At 32.9% G+C, this 26260-nt stretch overlaps 1 protein-coding gene across 2 annotated transcripts in view; it reads left to right on the top strand.

Moving 5' to 3' along the window:
• The window catches only part of LOC136035184 (uncharacterized), a 148688-nt gene that overhangs the window by 33014 nt on the left and 89414 nt on the right, over positions 1-26260 (top strand). For both annotated transcript variants that reach the window (XM_065716758.1, XM_065716759.1), the window contains exons 4-5: positions 18708-18923; positions 23178-25223. In XM_065716758.1, the coding sequence (XP_065572830.1) occupies positions 18708-18923; positions 23178-25223 (2262 nt within the window). The remainder of the gene's footprint in view (positions 1-18707; positions 18924-23177; positions 25224-26260) is intronic.

Here is a 26260-nt window from a genome sequence, read left to right on the forward strand (position 1 = left end):
TGCAAAAAGACTATATGAATACTTTGAAGCTAATAAAATTCTTTCTGATAAACAATATGGATTTCGGAAAAACAGATCCACTGAATTCGCAATTACGGATCTTATAATGAATATAAAAGCCGCGTCTAGATTTAAGAAAAGCTTTTGATTGCGTTGATTTTGACATCCTTCTTGAAACATTTGAAGGATATGGGATAATGTCAACGGTTCTTGAATGGATTCGGTCATATTTAACAAATAGACGTTGTAAAATACTTGCTAATGGTATCTTATCAGATTTGTTCGATGTAACTTGTGGGGTGCCCCAGGGATCAGTTCTTGGACCATTACTTTTTTTAATTTATGTGAATGAACTTTCGGCTGATATCCCCTTTGCATATATAATAAATTTTGCGGACGACACAGTACTATTTTTAACACATAAAAACCGTGAGCAACTAATTAGAAACGCTGAAGTTTGCCTCCAGACAGCAACTGAGTTCTTTGAAGAGCGGTTGCTTTCCCTTAATACAAAAAAGACGAAGTATATCATTTTTAAACATGGAAATGACCCGGTTTACGACAGCAAGATGAATACGGCAGACCACGAAGAAATTGAAAGAGTTGACCACATTAAATATTTAGGTATAATAATTGATGAAAAGCTGGACTGGGCAATCCACATTAAAATTTCTTTGTATGAAGCTGTCAAGAGCTGTTGGTATTCTCCATAGACTGAAATTTATTTTTCCCCATAAAATATTACTGATCCTATATTTTTGTCTATTCCACTCGTATCTTTTATATGGAATAAGCATTTGGGCTTCAAATTATAAGTCAGAATGGAAGCAAGTTCAAATTCTTCAGAATAAAGCTATACGTGCAATTTGCAAGCTTGAGCCTCGTCAGAATGTGAAGGCGTTTTTAATAAGACTTAAGATATTAAATGTGGCTCGACTTCGAGAAAAAAAGATTGCCGAAACTTTATATAAAGTAAGCACAAATACCGCACCTGAGTCGTTTATGTCAGCTTTTCGAAGGAATGATGAAATTCACCAACATGATACTCGGCATGCATCGCAACTAGTTACAGAAACGAGACGTCTCACGTCATCTGGTTTTTCAATTAAATTTGCCGGACCGAAAATATGGAATTATTTGCCAAATACTTTGAGAAATACTAATAGCCTACCAGAGTTCAAAAGTAAGATTAAAAGCTTCTTAATGGAAAATATTGAACTAGATTATAATTTCTTTTACCGATAGTTCTCTATGTTTTGTTTTATTAATTTACGTTTGTTTTCTTTTCTTTTCCCTTCTTCTTCTTTTCTTTTCTTACCTTATATTTCTATTCTTGATGATTGAATGAATACTGTCACCCGTTACGGGCAGTGCTCTCTTAGGGTGTAGTTAGTTTGTATTGTGTGATTTGTTTTTTGTTAATGAACGAATTGAATTGAATTGAATAGAATTAATAACAGTGATTTAAATGGAATCTGTAACAACAAAGTATGTATGAATTTCACTTGGTTTCTCCAAGTGTTATCCTTTCCATTCCAAGGGTTTCCTTTGATGAGTATAAAATGAACGAAATGAGTCGCGAACCTTACACTGGTAATTCAACTGGAATCTACAATAATAGAGGGTTATATAATAGCCCTTAAGAATGCTTTATATTAAATAAAACCCATTAGTATTTTTCATTCAGTTATCCTTTCATCGTTGCTTCGAAACGGTCCTTATTTCGGTTTCAGTCTTTATTTTGTGGTTTGGTTCTTTCTCAGCTGAAACGTCGCCTCAAAGCCCATCTTCTGGACAATTAGCAATGTTGAGTATTTTAGACCGAGAAAAGGGTATCTCTACCCTCCCCCCAATTTTGTTAAAATGATCTTCAGTTTTTGTTTTGTTTATTTTTTTGTAGTTTATTTATTTTATTTATTTTTTTTATTACAAGTGAAATATTTTAAAGAAATGAGTCGTATTAGATGTCAGCTATGCTTGCAGGCCATTGTGGCCTATTTTCTTAGCTGATGAATGAAAGTTTATAGTATTGTTTTCGAATAAAGTTACCTACCTACCAACCTTCCAATCGTCTTTTGGACTTTTATCTATTTTTTATTATTATTATTCTGCTCTGAGGACGGTCTCAACTAATATATTTGCGTAATTTTTTCTTCTGTTTTTCACTGGCATTTTATTGTCCTCGTTTCTCTCTTCTTTGCGATTTTTTATTGTCCTTTTTTATTGTCGATTTTTTATTTTTTCTTCTATTCTTCACTGGCATTTTATTGTCATCTTTTCTCTGTTTGCGATTTTTTTTATTGTCCTTTTTTATTGTCAATTTTTTAATTTTGTCTTCCGTTTTTCGCTGGAATTTTATTATCGTCGTTTCTTTCTTCTTTGTGATTTTTTATTGTCCTTTTTTATTGTCGATTTTTTAATTTTCTCTTCCGTTTCTCACTGGCATTTTATTGTCCTCGTTTCTCTCTTCTTTGTGATTTTTGTAGAGTTTGTTTGACTTTCCCTTTCCCCCCTGATTATTGACTTAACTTTAACTCCTATGCCGGTGATTCAACTGGAGTTGAGGGGAAAATAGTGGAGTTGAGTTGTCAGGGCTACGTAAATTATAGAAAGGGTATACATAAGTCAGAAGTTGAATGACACTGGACCTGGGGTTCAAAAAAAGAGAATGGAAAACTTCCTGAATAAGGAAGAAAATTTCCTAAAACTTTCGGGATCCAATTTTCAAACATAATTCAAGTAAAACTATTGCATCTTGTACATGCTATTGCTACTGTTGTTTGAGAGAGAGGGATGAAGCGAATTGGTAGAATAAAAAAACGAAAAAAAAAAAAAAACAAACGGAAAAACTACTTTTTTGTAAAAGTCTAAAAAAGTAAAATAATAAATTTTTTTTCAATGCTTTAAAGTTCAAATGTCATTGTAAACAATGTAAAAAATGTGTTTTTCCTATTATGCGAAGAATTAAAATTTATTAAGAACTTTTTTTAAGGCAACAAGTGTATCCCTAGGGAAATGAGGAAGGATTACGGCAGGCGATTTGCGGAAGCGATTTTTGTCTTTACAATTATGGCGGTTTTCCGTGGTGTTCCCGATTCCAGTCTCCCGGATGATCGAACGACCCAGAAGATCACGGAAAACCATAACTTGAGACAATTATGGAGACTTTCCGCGGTGTTCCCGATTCTAGTCTCCCGGATGATTGAATGACCCAGAAGAGCACGGAAACTATAATTTGGTGTTCGTGAGACTGCCGGAGACTAAAAAAAAAAATAACCGAGGAAAACCGTTCTCTTCATTCGCTTGAGCGTAAAAAATATAAAAAGCACCGTCTTCAGATGTACCTAAGAAGGTAAACTTTTCAACTGTTGCTACTGTAGTGGACATTGCAATTCCCATCACGCTTTCTTTTAAATTTGAATTTTCCGCCATTTTCGTTCGTCTAGATTCGCCTCCCCAGGTCTGATGAAACAGGACCAATTCCGCCGTCCTTGGAAACTCGACTGGTAATTTCGCCGCAGGAAACGATATTCCGATCCACCAGAAGACTGTGGAAAAAGCGATTTGAGTGTTCTGGAAAATCGATCGGGGAATTGGAGGACCACGGAAAGCTGCCTTGTTATTTGCGGTTGTAGAAGAAAATACTGTTTGAGACACGAAGTCTCAATACGGTTTGAGACTTCGTAAGGTTTTGAGAAATGTTGAAGTAAAAGGTGCTTTTGCATAAAGATACATTCTTTGGAATCCTCGCCTTCTCCTCTAATAAAATTTTCTGTCGCCCGATTACATTTGGGCTTGGACATTATTTTCCACAGTGTTTCCAGTCCTTATTTTTTTTGTATTTGTATTCAACTAAATTTGACATATGTATTACCACTTGAAATAACGATATTTAGTCCTTTTTATAACCCTGTATCTGATTTATTTTTCAGTTTATGAATATCTTTCAACTAGAATTCATTGGGATATTCTGTTCACCCAGGCCCTGATAGCCTACACAAAAAAGGCTAAGTTTGAAATTCAATAGAATCTTTCATTTGGCATGCATTTCAATTAAGGTGTGAGAATGAAAAAGGTCTATGGGATCAGTTTTATGTTTTCACGAGTTTCAATAGGGGGATTCATCTTTCAATAGTCAAAGGGAGAGGATTAACGATCTTGGAGGTAAATAGGCTGGACTAGATTGCATAGGGAGAGAAAACAAAAGCGTTCATTGTTTCCTCTCAAGTTTTCTCAAAATGTCCCTTGTGAGCAAGAAACTCCTTGTAAATCCCCTTTTTATTAAAAGATAAGAATAAATGTTTGTCATTTTTTATGAGAAAATATGTTTTAACATTAAAATATTTTTCTATTTTTATTTTAGACCAGTTTTATTTTAGGTTTTTTTTTAGATATAAACTTAAAAAACTGCTCTGATATTAGTACCTGTAGTTTGCTGTAAATACATTTAGTCAGTTGCCTTTAAGCGAGTGGCCTCTTTCCTTCACCTGATGAACAGAACGAGTGCCACGTGTGCCGCATAGTTCTGCCGTACATAACTGTTACGCCACGATTGGATCAGTACCAACACGCGCGGCACAACCTCTAAGTATGCCTGGCACAATTCTCCCTCCCCTGCCTGAAAGGCGCTAAGGTGTACGTGATTTCTGAAAGTTGATGACCCCTCGTTTTAAGTCTTGCTAGCATTTTATCATCAGCTTCCTAGTTTTGATGATAACCCCACAATTCAGTATTCAGGTGTTTTATGTGAAGGTAGTCCCGCTTTAAGTACAGGTTACAGCATTCGACCAAATTTGACCCATAAATTTAAGTCTATCCCATGCTAAACATAATTTCTAAGTTTTTAAAGAAGGACCTTAGACGCGTAACTGAGAAGCTATCATTTACTATTATAATTATTTATTTAATATTTTTCTCGCTTTGGTATTTAGTATCATTTCGAAGGTCAATATCAAGAAGATAGGCTGCTTTGAAGATAGGGACATCAAAAGAAAAAACATTTTTCCCCACTGGATAAATGCTTATGTCTATTCATGCCCGAAAACCACGATTTTCTAACGTTCTTCTTTTGGTTGTTTCAAATTACGAATTTTTTGGGGTTGTAACACATAGTCGACAGTGTTGCCACATTTGAACTGTGAAAATTAACAACTGCACTATTCTGACAAATTTCCATCTACAATAATAATAACAATAAAAATAATTTCATATATACATATATATATATATATATATATATATATATATATATATATATATATATATATATATATATATATATATATATATAGAATATATATATATAGCATATATATATAAAGTATATATATATATATATATATATATATATATATATATATATATATATATATATATGTATATATATGTATATATTAATATATATATATATATATATATATATATATATATATATATATATATATATATATATATATATATATATATATATATATATATATATATATATATATATATATATATATATATGTATATATATATATATATATATATATATATATCTCTTCTTAAGATTCACTTTTATATATTTTTATATATATAAACAATTTTAACTGCCAGGACCAGTCTTGGAAAAATGCTGTTTAATCCGAAAAACCTTTTTCCGAACTTGAGAAGATTATCTATTTCGCAACCCAAATGACGGAGTTAATGTTTTCGGAGACGTGACCAGCTGTGTCAATTTCGCAGTTTGTGCATCTTGTCTTCTTGAGAGCTTTCTACCTGTTAAGCTTTGGTACAAAGCTTCTGGACTAGAATTACGTGACACGTGATTCCAGTATTGCCACTGAATATTGAAACATATCCCAAAATTTACTTCCTAAGTTTTAAGATATTAAATGGCATATATATATATATATATATATATATATATATATATATATATATAATATGCATATATTTCACTGCAGTGCTTATAATTTGACGACAATTTATAATTAATAATAAGAAAATTCAGTACTTACGTATCATACCGACCACACCCAAGAAGTGAAGTTAGGTTAATCATAATGAAATATTATGGAGACTACAACAGGGAATTATGGAAAGAAGGCCGCCAAGAACGCATCATATTAAATACCTAACCTAACCAATTCTATATACATTAAATATTTAATAAAAATATGCCTGTATAGTACTTCATCTCAATCAGCTTAAGCTGATTATCCCAGTGGGAACACAGAGAAACCGGTTTTAAACAGATCAAGAACAGCAGTGATGTTGGTATGATACGTAAGCATCGAAAAATTTTTTCTTCATAAATATGCTTCTTTTTCCAATGTTTTTTTCTGGGATTGGCCTGGATTAGCTTTTTCTGGGATTGAATAAAGAGAAATGTGAGTTTTTATCTTTCGCTTCATCTTCTTCGTCTCCTCTTAATTGTGACACTTTTTCTATTCCGTCTGTTGATTATTGGTGGTGGTTAGGTATAACCCTTACTAATAATCTTTTCAGTTTCCGTCAGAGCACTATTTACAGTATTGCTAAAAGAATACAATCTGGATATGGGACAATTGTTCCCAATCGAGGGCAATATAATAGACGGACCCTGTCAAAACTCTACATATTGCGATCAATCAGTCTTTTATACGGCAGGAATTTACCGCATCCTTAGAAAAATGATTTAAAAAGAATCCGGAGTAGTTATTTCAAGTACTGTAAGTTTTTTATTTTCATTTCTCCTTGGACACGTAACCGGATTCTAGTTGGTAAATACGGCGTACCTGATATAACATTAAAGTTGGAAAAGCTACACAGGAAGCTCTATGGTACTGCTCTTGGTGGGCTTTCTCCACACAGTCATATTGTAATTTTTTTTCGATAGTTATCTTTCGTTGGTTGACCTTTCATTTATTTTATTTTTTTCTTCTTTTTTTGTGAATTTCATTTCTTCTTTGCATTTAATATTGTTGTTTTTTATTTCTCCATGCTTCGTTTTTTGTGTGCTTTTTTAATGTAAGAAAAATTCTTTAATCATTATTTTTCGTTTTTTGTATGTTTTGCATTTTTTGTGTGTATTTCTTTGTTTTTACTCCGCATTTTAATACATATATATTGTTTCTGTGGGTAAGAAATTATTATTATTATTATTATTGCCCTCACTCCCCTGTTGGTTAGGATTGGGCAAGCCTTTGGCCTTAGAAGGTCGCTAGGGAGATTTCCATCTAAATATCCTGCCCCAGTTTACTGAGCTTCTTATTCTTTCTTATTCTCCTTATTATACATCTCTTCTCCTTATTCCTCCTGAAATTTTATCGTCGCATCCTCTCCTTAAAATAGTTATATAAAGTGCATTTTTGCACTTTCACGAGTATAAACAGTTGATCATCTGAGGCAATTTAATAACACCTTTACCCTTATTCAGAGCCAGATGTTTGAGAGTGGAAAAAAACGGCGCTGTGTCTCTTAGGAAGACACGACCCATTTGAGTATCCTTTTGGGTACTAGCTTCCTTTTTGCATTTAACAGCTGTTTTCTAAGTGCATTAGAATGGGTTCATTATGACGGGTAGTTCTGGTTGTAACTTTGTTGGGTGCGGGTTGCAATTCTCAAAATGGCAAAATTAGCTGTGAGACAGGTATTTCAAATGAGATGTCCATTTGTTTAGTTCCTTTAAGTGTGTGCAAATAGATTAAGCTAGAAATCTCTGTTTTTGCAAGTTATATATTTGCAAAATATGATATCATCAATGGATCTTATTTAGAGGAAATATTGACGACATTACTGAGCTAAAATGTATTCAGAAGCACCTTACTATAATGCAACTATATATTTATATAGTTATATAACTATATAAATATATTATTTATATAATATAAATGATATACTAACATACTAATAATATATTAATACTAATAATTTTAACTATATATTTAACTGTATAGTTAATAATATTAACTATATATTAATAATACTAATATAAATATATACGATATATTTATAGTAATTTTATATTAACATATATTTATATAACTTCGGGTCTTTTTAATCTGTTTCTTATTTAAGGAAAACGTCGTTCTATACTTGAAAAATACTTTTGAATATGTTTACTTGATACCAAAGGCCTGACGGATTTATTTGAATGTCTTCAAATTTATTAATAAAATTCAGCTTGACCTATTGAAGTTTACATTTTCTGCAAGGAAATGTCAGAAAATGTTAAATGTAAATAAAAGACACGTATGCACGTGGGGAGGATAATTAGATACAATAATCCCTTACATTTCATGATTTTCGGAACTTTTTCAGTACTTTTCTTTGTTATTGTTTGTATTTTTATTTACACCTCAGTGGTGTAATTTTGTACAAATCGTGGAGGGAGGGGGCAAAGCTGTAGTTCAATAAGGTATCTTTTCATTGGGGTAAAGTTAATATGATTTTTTTTCATTTTTTAGATCTTCAAATCTTGAATCGTTTAGAATTTTTTATAGACACACCGCAATACTAAATTTTAAAATTTTCGGATGCTTTCCTGAAGTATATTGTTCATATTACTAAATAGTATATTGTATATAGTATATTACGTAGTATATTTTTTGTATTACTATTCTTTTGCTGCTATGGTTGTTTGAAGTGCAGAATGATCAATTAGAATTGTATTAAGCCTATAAAACAAAGAACGGAGAAAACTCGAGAAATTCCTAAAAAATATCAAGGGGTACAACTTCCATACGTCCTTTGATTCTTTGAGAGTTTTTGAAAAATATCATAATTACCTACCCACACAAAGAACCTGTAGCCCAGATTCCAGATCTTCTGAAGGGGAGGGAGTGTTCATGGTTTTTTGGTGTTTGCTTATCCTGTTTAGTATATAGAATTGACTAAGTGTATTTTGGTCTGGACTTGGTGAAATGAGGTTCTTTAAAAAAGTTTTTATCATCCATTGGCAATTTTTAGTTATTTTTTGGTGATTAATTCCAATTGGCCTGATTAGTAACCGATTATTCTGATTTTTGTTCTTATAAGTTCTGATTCTGTTTTTTTTTTAGTCAAAATTCTGATTCAAATTTTTAAGGAATCTCCTTATGAATGTATAAAGTTGTTTGTACTGATGCAAGTTATTGAGTTACAAATAGTTTTATTTAAATTTATGTGTCTTTGTTTCTGGTGACTTGACAAAGCCGCAATTCTGTGATTTGGAAGGTTAATTTGGGTTGTATTATACGATGACATGAATATTGTTTTTGGGTTCCCTTATTTCAATTATCCTTTTTTCTTCTTTTTTTTTTTCAAAAAAAGGAACAGTTCCATGATAGTCTTCTATGCAGAAACGGCAATTTACGTGAATATAAAGGCGGGTAAGATGTATTTTTTATGGCACTTGTTTTGATCTAAAGGGGATTTTTTTTTGTTCAGGGAAAATACAAAAAAGAAAAGTTTTCAATGAACATACCACAAAAAGGTAAATTCAAATCTAGGCGGGCGGAGTTAACAATACATGTGGGGAATCGCCCCCCTCCGATTGGCATCCTGTTTCTATAAAATTATGGTCCTGTTTGTCCTCAAGGTGTTTTGGACAAACAATTATAATGTGTCAAAATTATAATGGATTAAAATTGAAATAGTTACAAGAAACTCAAGTATGGGGATCAAAGTCTTATATATATATATATATATATATATATATATATATATATATATATATATATATATATATATATATATATATATATATTTATATATATATATATATATATATATATATATATATATCTATATATATAAAAATAAGTTGTCTGTCTGTGGATGTGTGGATGGATGTGTGGATGGATGTGTCAGGTGACGTCACCTGAAAAAACTGGATTAGGTGACGTCAAAACTGAAAAAACTAAAAAAAGGCAAAAACTACAAAAAAAACTAAAAACTAATAAAAAAAATAAAAAAGCTAAAAAACTAAAAAAACTATAAAGGTAAAAACCAATAAAAAACTAAAAAAAAAACTGAAAAAACTAAAAAAAGGCAAAAACTACAAAAAAAACTAAAAACTAATAAAAAAAGTAAAAAAGCTAAAAAACTAAAAAAACTAAAAAAACTAAAAAAAGGTAAAAAACTAAAAAAAATAAAAAATAAAAAAAAACTAAAAAAAAGGAAAAAACTGAAAAATAAGCTAAAATAAAGGTAAAAACCAATAAAAAACTAAAAAAAAAAGGAAAAAACTAATAAATGACGACACTCAAAGAGAAAGCGACCAGGACAAAAAACTAAAAAAAAAGGCAAAAACTACAAAAAAACTAAAAACTAATAAAAAAAATAAAAAAGCTAAAAAACTAAAAAAACTAAAAAAAGGTAAAAAACTAAAAAAACTAAAAACTAAAAAAAAACTAAAAAAGGTAAAAACTAAAAGAACTAAAAAAGAAAAAAATAAATGACGACACTCAAAGAGAAAGCGACCAGGACAAAAGGAATGTTCGATTAGCAATCAACAAAGCACCGGGACACAGGGAGTATAAATGACGACCAGGACACAAGTAAAAAAAAAAATTAACAAAACTAAAAAGAAGGTAAAAACTACAAAAAAACTAAAAAGAAAAAAAAACTAAAAACTAATAAAAAAACTAAAAAATCTAAAAATCTAAATAAACTAAAAAAGAAAAAAAAAGGAAAAAAATAAAGGAGAAAAACAAAACTAAAAAACGAATGTATATACAGACCGGTACACCGGGATACAAATGACGACCGGGACACAGGGAATATAAATAACGACCGGGACACAGGGACACAACTACAACGGGGACACCGGGGGAAACAGGGGGATATAAATGACGACCGGGACAAAAAAACTAAAAAGAAATAAAAACTAAAAACTAATAAAAAAAACTAAAAAATCTAAAAATCTAAATAAGCTAAAAAAGAAAAAAAAAGGAAAAAAATAAAGGAGAAAAACAAAACTAAAAAACGAATGTATATACAGACCGGGACACCGGGATACAAATGATGACCGGGACCCGGGACACAGGGAATATAAATGACGACCGGGACACAGGGACACAACTACAACGGGGACACCGGGGGAAACAGGGGGATAACCTGACAATCTATTTATATGCAAAGACAATGGGACAGCAAAGAATGTTGTATATTCGCAAGTTTTACGTAGTTAAAACCATATATATATATATATATCTATATTCACAGGTGGGACATAGGGACACAACTACAATGGCGCGTAACTATTATGGCGCGTAACGACTTACGCGCGCGGGGGGGCTTGGGGGGGGCGCGAAGCGCCCCCACCAACTAGGTGTTGGGGTGGCGCGAAGCGCCACCCCAACAGCTAGTCTATATATATAAAAATAAGTTGTCTGTCTGTCTGTGGATGTGTGGATGGATGTGTCAGGTGACGTCACCTGAAAAAACTGGATTAGGTGACGTCAAAACTGAAAAAACTAAAAAAAGGCAAAAACTACAAAAAAAACTAAAAACTAATAAAAAAAATAAAAAAGCTAAAAAACTAAAAAAACTATAAAGATAAAAACCAATAAAAAACTAAAAAAAAAACTGAAAAAACTAAAAAAAGGCAAAAACTACAAAAAAAAACTAAAAACTAATAAAAAAAGTAAAAAAGCTAAAAAACTAAAAAAACTAAAAAAAAACTAAAAAAAGGTAAAAAACTAAAAAAAATAAAAAATAAAAAAAAACTAAAAAAAAGGAAAAAACTGAAAAATAAGCTAAAATAAAGGTAAAAACCAATAAAAAACTAAAAAAAAAAAAGGAAAAAACTAATAAATGACGACACTCAAAGAGAAAGCGACCAGGACAAAAGGAATGTTCGATTAGCAATCAACAAAGCACAGGGACACAGGGAGTATAAATGACGACCAGGACATAAGTAAAAAAAAAAACTATCTATATATATAAAAATAAGTTGTCTGTGGATCGTGGATCAGGTGACGTCACCTGAAAAAACTGGATCAGGTGACGTCAAAACTGAAAAAAACTAAAAAAAGGCAAAAACTACAAAAAAAACTAAAAACTAATAAAAAAAATAAAAAAGCTAAAAAACTAAAAAAACTAAAAAAAGGCAAAAACTACAAAAAAAACTAAAAACTAATAAAAAAGCTAAAAAACTAAAAAAACTAAAAAAAAGGCAAAAACTGCAAAAAAAACTAAAAACTAATAAAAAAAAATAAAAAAGCTAAAAAACTAAAAAAACTAAAAAAAAGGTAAAAAACTAAAAAAACTAAAAACTAAAAACAACTAAACAAAAGGAAAAAACTGAAAAATAAGCTAAAAAAAAGGTAAAAACCAATAAAAAACTAAAAAAAAACTGAAAAAACTAAAAAAGGCAAAAACTACAAAAAAACTAAAAACTAATAAAAAAAGTAAAAAAGCTAAAAAACTAAAAAAAACTGAAAAAACTAAAAAAACTAAAAAAAGGTAAAAAACTAAAAAAAAAATAAAAAAAAACTAAAAAAAAGGAAAAAACTGAAAAATAAGCTAACATAAAGGTAAAAACCAATAAAAAACTAAAAAGAAAAAAAGGAAAAAACTAAAAAAAATTTTCATCTAAAAAACTAAAAAAAAACTAAAAAAGGTAAAAACTAAAAGAACTAAAAACCGGGACACAGGGACACAACTACAACGGGGACACCGGGGGAAACAGGGGGATATAAATGACGACCGGGACAAAAAAACTAAAAAGAAAAAAACAAACTAAAAACTAATAAAAAAACTAAAAAATCTAAAAATCTAAATAAGCTAAAAAAGAAAAAAAAGGAAAAAAATAAAGGAGAAAAACAAAACTAAAAAACGAATGTATATACAGACCGGGACACCGGGATACAAATGACGACCGGGACACAGGGAATATAAATGACGACCGGGACACAACTACAACGGGGACACCGGGGGAAACAGGGGGATGTAAATGACGACCGGGACACCGGGACATGGAATGGTCGATTAGCAATAACCATCAACAAAGCTCAAGGGCAATCATTAGAATCATGAGGTATAGATCTGAATACAGATTGTTTTCCCATGGACCATTATATGTTGCATGTTCAAGAGTCGGTAAACCTGACAATCTATTTATATGCAAAGACAATGGGACAGCAAAGAATGTTGTATATTCGCAAGTTTTACGTAGTTAAAACCATATATATATATCTATCTATATTCACAGGTGGGACATAGGGACACAACTACAATGGCGCGTAACTATTATGGCGCGTAACGACTTACGCGCGCGGGGGGGCTTGGGGGGGGCGCGAAGCGCCCCCACCAACTAGGTGTTGGGGTGGCGCGAAGCGCCACCCCAACAGCTAGTATATATATATATATAATGAATTAAAAGTAAAACCAGTTTGATTCACGAAATCAACACGAGATTTTTACCATACAGCTGACGGTTAGTAGGAGTGTCCCATTCGATGATGTGCAAAGAGACGCGGCGTGTGTACTTGTATAAAAACTAGTTGACAGGAGTGGGTCATCCCTCGTTTTGAGATAACATTACATTAAGCTTCCAAATAACTCTTATACAACTACATAGAGTCGGCTACAGGGTTATACTACTTCGTAAGATTAGCTTCTTATGGGCGTGTAAGCATAAAATTAAACAAAGCCGTATGCATTAAAAAAAAAAAAAACTAAAGTTCTCATTCATATGAGGAAATTGATATATGATTCGTGCAAAAGAAAAAAAAAAGAACATTGCTCAAACGTCGTCAAGATATATCAAAACCAAATTTGAATGCACTTAAGAGCTTAGCAATTGTTCGGACGCATTTAAACATTTATGATGCTTTGTGGATAAAAATATCTATATAAACATGAATGAATTAGTTCAGAATTGGACTCGGATTGTTCCGAAATTAGTTCGGATTGGGACTCGGAGACGCGGCACTGCTCTAACTAGTTCGAAATCCTTGCTTGTCAACCTTGCCAAAGGGACTGAAAAGGGTACATACTTATCCGAAAAAAAGAAGTAAAAATATGCTAATATATGTAAAAAAACATGGTAACAATCCAGATCACACTTCCGAAACAGCACCAAAAACCATACATTTCAATGATACGTCAGATCTATTAATTTAATATTAATTTCAAGAATATGTTAATTAAAAAAAAACAGATATATTAATTTCAATAATATATCAGATCTATAAATATAATTAGATAAAAAAAACAAAGCTTTTTTTAGCTGAAAGTAAGGAGCGACATTAAAACCTAAAACGAACAGAAATTGCTTCGTATATGAAAGGGACTGCTTCCTCATCAACCCCCCGCTCTTTACGCTAAAGTTTGACTCTTTCTCTCAACTCTGTTTTTCTTTAGAACAGTAAAAAAACTTTAGCTGAAAGAGCGGGGCGTTGATGAGGATGCAGCCCCTTTCATATACGAAGTAATTTCTGTTCGTTTTAGGTTTTAATGTCGCTCCTTACTTTCAGCTAAACAAACTTGTTTTTTTTTTATTTAATTTCTGAACGTTTTTGAATCAATGCTTGTTTTGATTTTGGCTCTCCGCAGAGGAATAATTAACACGAAATTTGCAATTTTTTTTTTTGGCTAAATGGCTTTCTCATAGTTTTGATCAAATGATTTTGAGAAAAAAAGGAACGGTGGAGGAAGCCTAGTTGCCTTGCGATTTTTTGGTTACTTAAAAAGGCAACTAGAACTTAATTTTTTACAAATATTTTTATTAGTAAAAGATAAACGTAACTTATAAATTAGCTTACGTAACGAACTTTTGTAATCTCATGTTTTTATTAAATATATGAGGGGTTCACCCCCTCGTCAGTATCTCGCTCTTTACACTAAAGATTAAATTTTGTCCCAATTCATTAAGAATGACCCATGAATCACAAAAGCCGTAGAATAAATAGTTGAAATCACTAAAAACACTTTAGCGGAAAAAGTGAGATATTAGGAGGAGGTACGCTCCTCATATACGTAATAATTTCTGTTCGTTTTAAGTTTTAATGCTGCTCCTTACTTCCAGTTGAAAAAACTTTTAATATTTATTTTTTCATGTTTTTTTTAATTAATGCTAGAAAATCCTGCGCTTCTTCATGGAAATTTTCTTCCCCCATGGCTAATTCCTCGATGGAAAGTTCCCTCAACATATCCCCCTCTTGTCAACCCCTCCACCCAACCAAAAAATCCCCCTGAAAATGTCTATACACTTCCCAATAAGCATTACTATATGTAAGCACTGGTCAAAGTTTGTAACTTGTAGCCCCTCCCAAGGGGACTGTGGGGAGTAAGTCGTCCCTAAAGACATAGTTATAAGGTTTTTCGACTACGCTGAATAAAATGGTTATCTCAGAATTTTGATCTGTTGACTTTGGGAAAACAATTAGCGTGGGAGGGGGCCTAGGTGCCGTCCAATTTTTTTGGTCACTTAAAAAGGGCACTAGAACTTTTCATTTCCGTTAGAATGAGCCCTCTCGCCAGATTCTAGGACCACTGGGTCGATACGATCACCCCTGGAAAAAAAAACATAACAAAAAACAAACAAACAAACAAATAAACACGCATCCGTGATCTGCCTTCTGGCAAAAAAAATACAAAATTCCACATTTTTGTAGATAGGAGCTTGAAACTTCTACAATATGGTTCTCTGATACGCTGAATCTGATGGTGTGATTTTCGTTAAGATTCTCTTCGTTAAGATACTTTTAGGGGGTGTTTCCCCCTATTTTCCAAAATAAGGCAAATTTTCTCAGGCTCGTAACTTTTGATAGGTAAGATTAAACTTGATGAAACTTATATATGTAAAATCAGCATTAAAATGCGATTCTTTTGATGTAGCTATTGGTATCAAAATTCCATTTTTTTGAGTTTTGTTTACTATTGAGTCGCTCCTTACTACATTTCGTTGCCACGAACTGTTTGATGTTCACCTTACAAAAAAGAAGAAACAAAATGGAACATGAATGAAAATACATTTAAAAAAATTACTTTGATAATAGAATAAATATGACCATTTTTTAACGTTGGAGAATTTTAAGCTGTCGGTATTACTAATCTTAATGCACACTTAAGATTTGCTATTCGTTGTTAAATTCCTGTTAGTCTTGTAGTAAATCCAGAATTGCTTAGTTTAAGATGAGTCAGTATTGTTTTTATGATCAAACCAGGAGAAAGTTTCAATTAACTTTTAAAGTCGCGAAGCTATTTTTGTCTTGAGTTTGGAATTTTAATTTCCGTGATTCCAGAGCTATAAATTGACCACCGTAATTTAGCGAGGGATTACCTACTCTTGCCACCTGATATACATCTCGGGTTGCTACTTATTTTGCTACTGGCGGGAAAATCCTGCAATACCGTGTATCTTCATGCCAGGCATGGCACACTTTACGTCATGTGTGATATTTATCTCGTAGCGCACACGTCACGCGCTTGCGGGAGTGCCCACTCTGACATCTTACATACATCCGTGATCGCTACTTATTTTGCTATTGCTGTACACTTCCGCCACACTGTGTTTGTTCGTTTCATGTATGGGACGTTTGCTCCATGCGTGACGTACTTCCAGAGCGTGTGGTACACGCTCTGGTTGAAGCGACTTTTCATATGGGCAGTCCCTCTTTTTAGCCTAATGCATCGGACAAGGGTTTTGTCCGATGCACAAGCATTGGTGTTACTCTTGGACAAAAGGTGAAAATTGCACAATTTGTTAATAAGCTGCTATGTCTTGCGGACTGGATTGAAACGTCATTTTTTTAAAGGTTCTTTAATTAATTACCATGAGAGATAGGGCAGTAATGCCCTTCAGGAACCAAATGGATTCACGTTTTTCGTTTTTTTTTATCAGAGCCAAAGTGCCGTATATATATATATATATATATATATATATGTATATATATATATATATATATATATACATATATATATATATATATATATATATATATATATATATATATATATATATATATATATATATATATATATATATATATATATATATATATATATATATATATATATATATATATATATATATAGAAGGAGAATGGGAAAACTGTTTTCCTAAATTAGTGATTAATATAGACCAGCACTTGAATGAGGCCTTAACCATACTCATCCATACAACCACATAAGTCAAACAGCATAGCCATACACAATCAACCATAAAGAATAATCCTTGGACAGGCAGTCATGTCCTCAATACGTATAAGTCGTCATTTTACCAAACAATAAAAAACAGTAAAGACAAATAATTCAGAGGCAACAACCCAACACAAGGGCTCATCGGGAGAATACACTTGCCTATAGGGTTTCTCAACCCAGTCAAGTGTTGTGCCTACCACAGAATATCCATGGCATCCCCGTGTCAGGTATCACCCCCAACGAAAGTAAAACAGTTCAAAATAGGGATGATGCCTTTTTATTGACAGTGAACAGATATAAAATTATCTAACTGGATATTTCGAACACATATACAGTGTTTATCAGGAACACTGTATATGTGTTCGAAATATCCAGTTAAATAATTTTATATCTATTCACTGTCAATAAAAAGGTATCATCCCTATTTTGAACTGTTTTACCTTTGTCATGGAAAGGCAGTGTGGTCTTCGAAGTTATCTACATATATATATATATATATATATAGATATATATATATATATATATATATATATATATATATATATATATATATATATATATATATATATATATATATATATATATATATATATATATATATATACTAATTTTGGAGGTTCGAGAAATGTTGTCGCAGCGCCATTTATTTTGAATTGTGTTTCTAATTGAGCGGATTTTCTTAAAAATTAGCCACATGGTAAAGAAGAATTCTATAATTGTTTAGTTCATTCAGGTTTTTTGCAATGTGTTAATATTTGTGATTGGGTAAAATTTATAATATTTAGTTTACCTATTATTGCTAAAGGGAGGGATATATTAACAGGATAAGCTTGTTTTGGTTTTACTTGGTTGTTTTACATTTGCTGTTTTTTTTTTTTTTTCATAGGCATGTATTTTGGGGGTGATACCTGACGCGGGGATGCCATGGATATTCTGTGGTAGCCACAACACTGTGCTGGGTAGAGAATTTAGAGTGGCGAAACCCTATATAGGCCAGTGTATTCTCCTGATGAGCCCTTATGTTGGGTGTTGCCTCTGAATTATTTGTCTATATTATTTTTTCTATTGTTTGGTAAATGACGACTTATACTTATTGACGACATGACTGCCTGTCCATGGATTATTCTTTATGGTTGATTGTGTGTGGCTATGCTGTCTGACCTGTTTGATTGTATGGATGAGTAGGGTTAAGGCCTCATTCAAGCGCTGGTCTATATTAATCACTAATTTAGGAAAACAGTCTTCCTTTTCTCCTTCTGTCTCTTTTTTATTTTTGTGTTTGTGCTGTTGCATTGGTGATTTCTCTTTTCATGATATATATATATATATATATATATATATATATATATATATATATATATATATATATATATATTAATATATACATATACATACTTATGTTCATATATATGTTCATCCCATGGTATTATATGGTTGTTAATGGCAACTGGATGCTGGGAACCTTGTTTTCCACCAAATGGCTGGCGTGTTGTAACCAAGACCAGCAAGCTTCTTCCATTATTGTTTTTGTCATATATATTTTTTGTTCTAATAAAAGCAAAATGTTTCCCACTTTTCATATAAAGCTATCATGTTGCATAATTTTTCAGATCTCTCAACACAGCAGTTCCAGAGTTGGTCCAAGAGTGCGCCCTACAGCTATTGTTCGGCATTCATCTCCCTCGACAGATTCTTCACGCTCTGCATCGCTGGAAAGGTGGACCACCGATAAGGATTTTACAAGATCCTCTCACTTCGAAGGGTTTGCCGAACGGTCGACAAAAGGCTGGGGATTAGGGAGTCAAAGGCCCCTTTCACGTTTACCAGTTAGTTTTTTTTTCATACAATTTAGTATGTTTAGCTCCCATATACAGGAGTGTTGACTAAGATTGTTGTTAAAAACATTTGAATTTCTGTCAAGATTTGCAATTTCATTAAAAAATGAAAATAGAAGAAATAGCAATTTATTATTTCTAATGGTTTATTTTGCTATCGGCTACCATCTGAAGTCTCTTTTTATTTTTACCTAAGAGTAAATATCAAAATCAAAAAATGTTTCTCCTGGACTACTATTACGTCTAATCATACCTGAAAAGCACAATTTTTAAGATTTTTCTTTCGGCTGTTTCAAACTTATGAAGTTTTTAAGGCGGTTTCAAATTTTCGCCAGTGTTGCCACGATGAACCATGGTAATAAATGAACATAACTAATTATTTAAATCTTCGTCCGTAAAAATCCGACATTAAATATTAGTTGCTCCCCAAAGACAACTAAGCCTTCAAAGGAAAGATACACCTGTTGACCTGTTTGGTTCCATGTGTTCCTAGCTTTGTTTTTGTTCGTTCTTTTATCCATGTTTCTTTTTTTTTTAAATTTGCCGCCCACTGCTACCTAGAACTGCGCAGCTTCGTATGGAGGCCTTTGTCATTAAACACTGAATTGTCGATTCAATAACTTTTGGTAATTTGGTAATTTTGGCAATTTTTTAAGATGCATTTGGTTGTGTAAGTTTCCACATAACCAATAAAACAATCAAGTGCATTTTCACTGTCCATGCTACTTCGATCCTAAGAGGTTTACAATGCAATTTCGTACTCAAAAGGAAGGTAGAAGATATAACAATTTTATTTATTCAAACCGGTTATGACCGGTTTTTTTTATTCAAACCGGTTATTCAAACCGGTTGTGTAAGTTTCCACATAACCAATCAAACAATCAGGTGCATTTTCACTGTCCACGTTACTTCGATCTTTGGGGGTTCCTGAGAGGTTTACAATGCAATTTCGCACACAAAAGGAAGGTAGAAGAGATAGCATATTTTTTTTTATTCAAACCGGTTACAATTTAAAAATTTTCTTATTTGTTTTTCTTTGTACCTGAATTTGCATTTTAGACCGAAATTCAAAGTTTATGATGAATCTTTTCTGCTCGTATTAATCATTGGTGTATCACTATGTTTTTCAACTGTCACTACTGTCACTACTGTCATGTTTTTACTGTCACTACTGTCATGTTTTTACTGTCACTACTGTCATGTTTTTCAACTGTTTTTCAACTGTCACTAGGCCATGCCTTGACTTTATTAAAAAAATTATAAAATAACAAGTGATTATTCTATAAATAAATAAATAATTTTTTTATTTCTCTTGTTAAAATTTTAAATATTAAAATCAAATAAATTAAAATTAAATTTATTAAATTAAAGTAAAGTAAAAAATAAATATGAATTAGGAAATTTGGATCAAAAATTAAAAAAACGATTTTTCTAAGCATAAATATAATCAAATAACAGTAATAGACAACAAAACAACAATAAAAAGAAACACAACTATTGACAATGTTAAAAGAATTATCCGTTTTCAATGTAGATCAATAAAGTTCAGTATAGAATCTAATGCAATTAAGATATATTGAGCGTGGAGATGGATAAGCTGTTTTTTTTTTTTTTACAAAATTTTCTGGGGAGGAAAGCTTTAAGTTACCTTCGAAGACCACTTTCTCCTTGAGGCATATGGACAACGAGAATCCAAGAGACGCTACCAACCCAGGGCCATATAAAAGTTTTTTTTTTTTACAAAATTTCTCTGTGAAGGAAAGCTTTAAGTTACTTTCGAAGACCATTTTCTCCTTGAGGCATATCGAAAACGAGAGTCCATGAAACGCCACCAAACCAGGGCCATATAAAATATTTTTTTATACAAAATTTCTTTGGGGAGGAAAGCTTTGAGCTACCTTCGAAGACCACTTTCTTCTTGAGGTATATGGACATCGAGAGTCTATGAAACGCCACCAACCCAGGGCCATATAAAAGTTTTTTTCTTTTTTTTTGTTTTTTTTTTACAAAATTTCTCTGGGGAGGAAAGCTTTAAGTTACCTTCGAAGACCACTTTCTTGTTGATGTATATGGAAAACGAGAGTCTATGAAACGCCACCAACCCAGGGCCATATAATTTTTTATTTTTTTTTTTTACAAAATTTCTCTGGGGAGGAAAGCTTTAAGTTACCTTCGAAGACCACTTATTTCTTTAGGTATATGGACAACGAGAGTCTAAGAAACGTCACCAACCCAGGGCTATATAAAAGCTTTTTTTTTTTTTTTTTTTTTTTTTTTTTTTTTTTTTTTTACAAAATTTCTCTGGGGAGGAAAACTTCAAGTTACCTTTGAAGACCACTTTCTTCTTGAGGTATATGGACAACGAGAGTCCATTAAACGCCACCAACCCAGGGCCATATAAAAGATTTTTGTTCCTGATGGGGGGGGGGTTACACAGTAAAACATTAAAAGGTGCATCACAAATTTGATTCAATGCATTTTTGTTACGTTTTTAGGAGTCGGGAAGTCATAGGAGGGAGGGGGACCCCCTACCTCCTCTGCTAGATACAGCCTTGCACCAATCCCAATGCTTCCATTGTTTTTCTGGCCTATTTTGATACAGTTCGCTTGTGTTCTCCTATTGTGACAAAATTGCCCCTCCTCCCTAAAGCAACTCTTGCACAAATAATGACCTTTTTGTGTTCAGCTAGGCTTTTCAGCTTTAATTTAACCTTTAAAGAAATGAATTACTTCTTTTTACCATTCTTTTTACAATAGAACAGTTTTTATTGGCTGTCAGTGACAAAAAAAAATTCTATCGGTTGCAATAGGCTACATTGAACATGGGGATGGGTATTTTCTTCCTTTAATATTTTGTAGCAAAATCTTTCCTGGTGAGAAAATTTTTCCCTTGAAGTTCAGTTATCTTTTGGAAAAAAAATTGTTCCTGGTCCACATCGGGAGAGTTGGCAGACCTCCAATTTGTTTGTTTTCTGCCGTTTTAACCAATCCCCCCCCCCGTAAATGAACTCTTCCGCAAATGTTGTGTTTATCCTATGTTAAGGTATTTTTTCAATAATAGTTTAACCGTTTAGATTGAAATACCACTTCATGTCTTTTGCTATCGAATACAAGCATATGTGTTCGCTTTTCAAAGTCTCTGAAGGGAAGGGGAAGTGATTTCTTTGCTGGAAAAGAGTGAAGTTGAAAACACACTCACACAAAAAAAATTCATTCTCAGGCGATTATTTCTCAATTTTTTACTGATAGAAAAAAGAGGGGTATCCTACACTTTTCATATGTTGACCCCATTGCCTGGGGAGGGAAAAATAAAATCTTCCCTCTAGTAACTTCATTCGGGAAGGAGCCTTGGGGGCCACCAACATACTCAAGATTGTATTATTTATTTTCTTGCATTATTTTTTAAAATAATATTGTTTCTAAATAATGAAGCTTTTAAATGTTATCGAGATTGTAATAATATTTAAAACAAATAATATAATGTAAAATAATAATAAAATTTGCATTTAAAAAACTGGTCTAAAAAACAAAGAAAAAGAAGAGTACATTGTGTCCAAATCGCTCTTTACCTAGGCGGCACCTTTTTTGGCACCCCGGTGATTTTTCTGGCGCCTTTTTTGTTTTATTAATTTTTTTGTTACCCTGTTTTTAAATCAACTTCTTCATTAAGTCAATTATTGGCACCCTTGTCATATTGGGCCCCGCCCAAGATTTGGCTTTAGATCTGCCTTTGGTTGCAGTATGACTCCCGTGTTACTTTGTTGTGTTTCTGGTGCTATGCATGACTTTTTTTTTCATTTTTATATTCTGGAGGAAGGCTAATATTACCAATTTTTCATTATATTGTTAATGCACTAATTTATGGTCGCTTTTTGTTTGTCTCTCTTTTTGTCTTTTAGGCTTGTCTAAATCTTTCTTTTCACTTACCTCTGAAATAAAGAAGGAAATGCTGCATCTGTGTGCTATGTTTGATACCCTAGATATTTCATACCCTAGATATAAACCTTTTTTTTTTATTTTTAATTTATATCTTTTATCTTATTAATTTTCATCTTCCTAATTTTTATCTTATTATTTTTACTAAATAATTCAAAATGTTATTTATTGTTAGAATAATGTACTATCTATGGTCGAATATGATTATTAATATTTAATTTACTTATTTCTTACTCATTAAACTGTTTTTGTTATTACATTTTATTTTAAATTGTTTTTATCTTTAATTGTAATTGTTTTTATCTTTAGGTGGTTGATTTTTCTGACAAGGGAGGATCAACTCAAACTGAACCCAACTTAAACGCAACCTGGAAGAGTACAAAAGAAGTTTCACGACAGCGTTCAAAAGAGAAGTGTGCACCATCTACTGAATCACTTCCCTCTTTTCATTCAGATGGGGAGGGAGAGCAGCGAACCCGTAAACCCCGCCTCTCTCGTGACTCTGTCTCCTCCCTCTCAAGTGGGATATGCCAACACAGTAGTATAGTAAAAGCCATACAGGATGGGATCAATGCAGCAATGCTGTTGAAAGCTTATCAAGAGAAAGAGTCTGAAGTGATAGATAGAAAGGTGAAGAGCTCTCATAAAAGTAAAAAGCATGATGGTCGACGAAGTAAATTTGAAAGACGTAACTCTAATAGAAGAGAAAGTGATAAGGGGATTGTCTCCCCAAGTGGGTTCAAAGGAAGGGATTTTGATAGTGGAAGTATTAGTTCAAATAGTAGTAAAAAAGGTTTCTCACCTGTGTTCCCATTAGAAAGACGAAGAAAACGTAAGAAAAAGGGAAAAGTTAAAGGCTTTAAAACGAAACACAAAAATATCTATGATCCGGAATTCCTTAAGGACTTAGAAACAATTATTTCAAGGGTCTCCCAAATTCCTGTTGGATGCACTCCAGGTCTACCTCGCCTCCCAGCTATCTTTCAAAGACGGAATTATGTATGTCCTTCCCTTTTATCAAAGAGGCGATATGCAAACGTAATAAGACCTCCGATTTGTCGATCGTTCCCCACTCCGAGTCCTGTATATTTCGATACTGCATGTATAAGTCAGTCATGCACGAGCAAGAAACCTAATGAAACGCCTTTAACTCGTCCTGACAGTGCCTCGACTCGATATAGTTTGACATCGAACTTATATGATTTTGTTTCCAGTGATGAAGAATCTCCTGTGCAGCTGAGGACACCTAAGATCTCAAGTCCGGGTAGCTTTAGTAGTGGTGCCTCACCCTATGGACCTGATAAAAAAGTGGGCATCAGCCGACCTAGTCCTTTGAGTAAAGATGATTGTTCTGTAAAATCAAAAGGTGATAGTCCGAGCAGTTCGAAAAGTTTTGAAAGAAGTGCTAATGCTTTAATTGCTGAACTGGAAGATAAGTTTAAAAATAATAGAAGTTCCGTTGTTAGCAAAGTAGCTCCAGTGAATGTTAGTGTTGTCGATGATGAAGTTCCGCTTAGTGTGAGAAAAGAGCGTAGAAAGTCGGGAGACGTTCCAAAAGGTGAAGAAATTGTTAAGGACGCTATAGCTCCTTCAAGGAAAACGTCATCTAGGAAGTTGAGAAGGAAGAAAATTAAAGTGAATGAGGCCAAAACGGTTCAAATGGATATTGATTCTCATGAGGCTGATGAATTCTCAAAGCAAAGATTATATAACGCTGAACACAGAAGAAAAGACGCTGAGAACCAAGAAAGTTCTAAAGATGAATTATGTGAGCCAAGTAAAACTAGTGCTCTGATTGACGAAAGTTTGACGTCCCCTCAAAAATATGTTGGAGAGGTAAATAGTGTTTCTGATGATGGCGTTAACACAGCCCAAGAAAGACTAAGGCCAAATCTAAGGTCACATCCTAATACCGCACCTGTAACCGCTGCGGTAGTTGAAGGTAGTGCTATTATTAAAAGGAGGGGCCGTCCCGGGAAACGAAAAAGTGAAAGTGAACAGTTGATTGAGAAAAATCATATAAATGAGGCGATAGAATCGGTTATTTTGAATTCGTCTGAAATCAATGGAATTTCTCCAGAATCCGGAAACGTAGGGAAAACCCAGGAATTGCAAGATGGGGCTCCCCCTCGAACACGAGTTCGTCGAAAGAAAGAAGAGCCATCAACAGCTAATAAAGAGGAAATTGATGATGTGGAACAAGTAGTGGGTGAAATGGAGTTTAAAAAGAGTAGAGTGGAACGAAAAAGAGGAGAGAAAATTAAGAAAATGTTGGACGAGCCCTTTAAAGACGGAGAAAAAAGTGTTGCTGTGGTGGTGAGAAGAAGAGCAAAGAAGACTATTGAAGATGAAACTGTAAGTCCATTTGCTTATTGCTATCAATCCTAATATTACCTATTTCTATTTATTATTTTACTAATTTGTTGTTTAGAGTATAATTTTAGTTGGTTTAGTATAAACAAGGCCGTTTATCAATCACCCGTTATAATTTATTCCACTCAGTTTTACTACTGAAGATGACATTAGTTCTTTTATTCGCTGAAATAATGGAATAAAATGTCCAAGAAAATGTACTGAGTAAATGAAATAATAAATTGAAATGAATGTAAAATCACTTGGTTATGCACTGTAAGTTACGCGCTAATTACAACTAGACCTCCGTTGCCTGTGCAACGGGAAGTGTTGCAGCAACTGTGCCCTGTTCCTTAGGGCACAGTTGCGGAACAACACGTGCAACTGTGCCCTACGGGACACAGTTGCGGAGCAACAGTCTCCATTATGTCCTTCAGAGGACATTTTTCTAATGCGGCTTCGATTGTTATCTTGAAGCATCTTTGATATGGTTTTATTTCGAGCTCCTACTAAACTGAGTTTGGTAAAATGTTTAGCTGGTCCAGAAATAAACGAGAAAAAAAAAATTCTAGCTGGCCCAGAACCGAAGTTACCTCTAGAACGTCGAAACTTCGGAAATTATTTCTAAGAGAACGAAGCAACTTGGTATAAAGAACACTTCACTTCTTCTTGCATAACTTTCATAGCACTACTCGATAAAAATAAAATAGACATCAAAATCGAAAATTTAAGAAAATTTCAAAAAATCGGAACGAGATTGACTTTTCCGGAATTATTTCCGGGAAATCTGTAAGAGCTACGGAATTTCATGCTTCAGTTCTCGAAAACATCAATAAAAGTTCTATATGAGTTCATAATTATTTTATCTCTAAAACGTTTACTTCCGAAACTAGGGCCGTCTTAACTTGACGCCAATTCGAAGTATTATGTTTCGAGACGCACATTTCGGGAATTATTTCTGGGAAATCTGAAAGAGATACGGAAATAACGTCTTATAGTTTTCTGCTTAACTTTTGATGGTCTAAACTAGGAAAATATAA

The sequence above is a fragment of the Artemia franciscana genome, chromosome 14 (genome assembly GCF_032884065.1).
Source record: "Artemia franciscana chromosome 14, ASM3288406v1, whole genome shotgun sequence".
NCBI lineage: Eukaryota > Metazoa > Arthropoda > Branchiopoda > Anostraca > Artemiidae > Artemia > Artemia franciscana.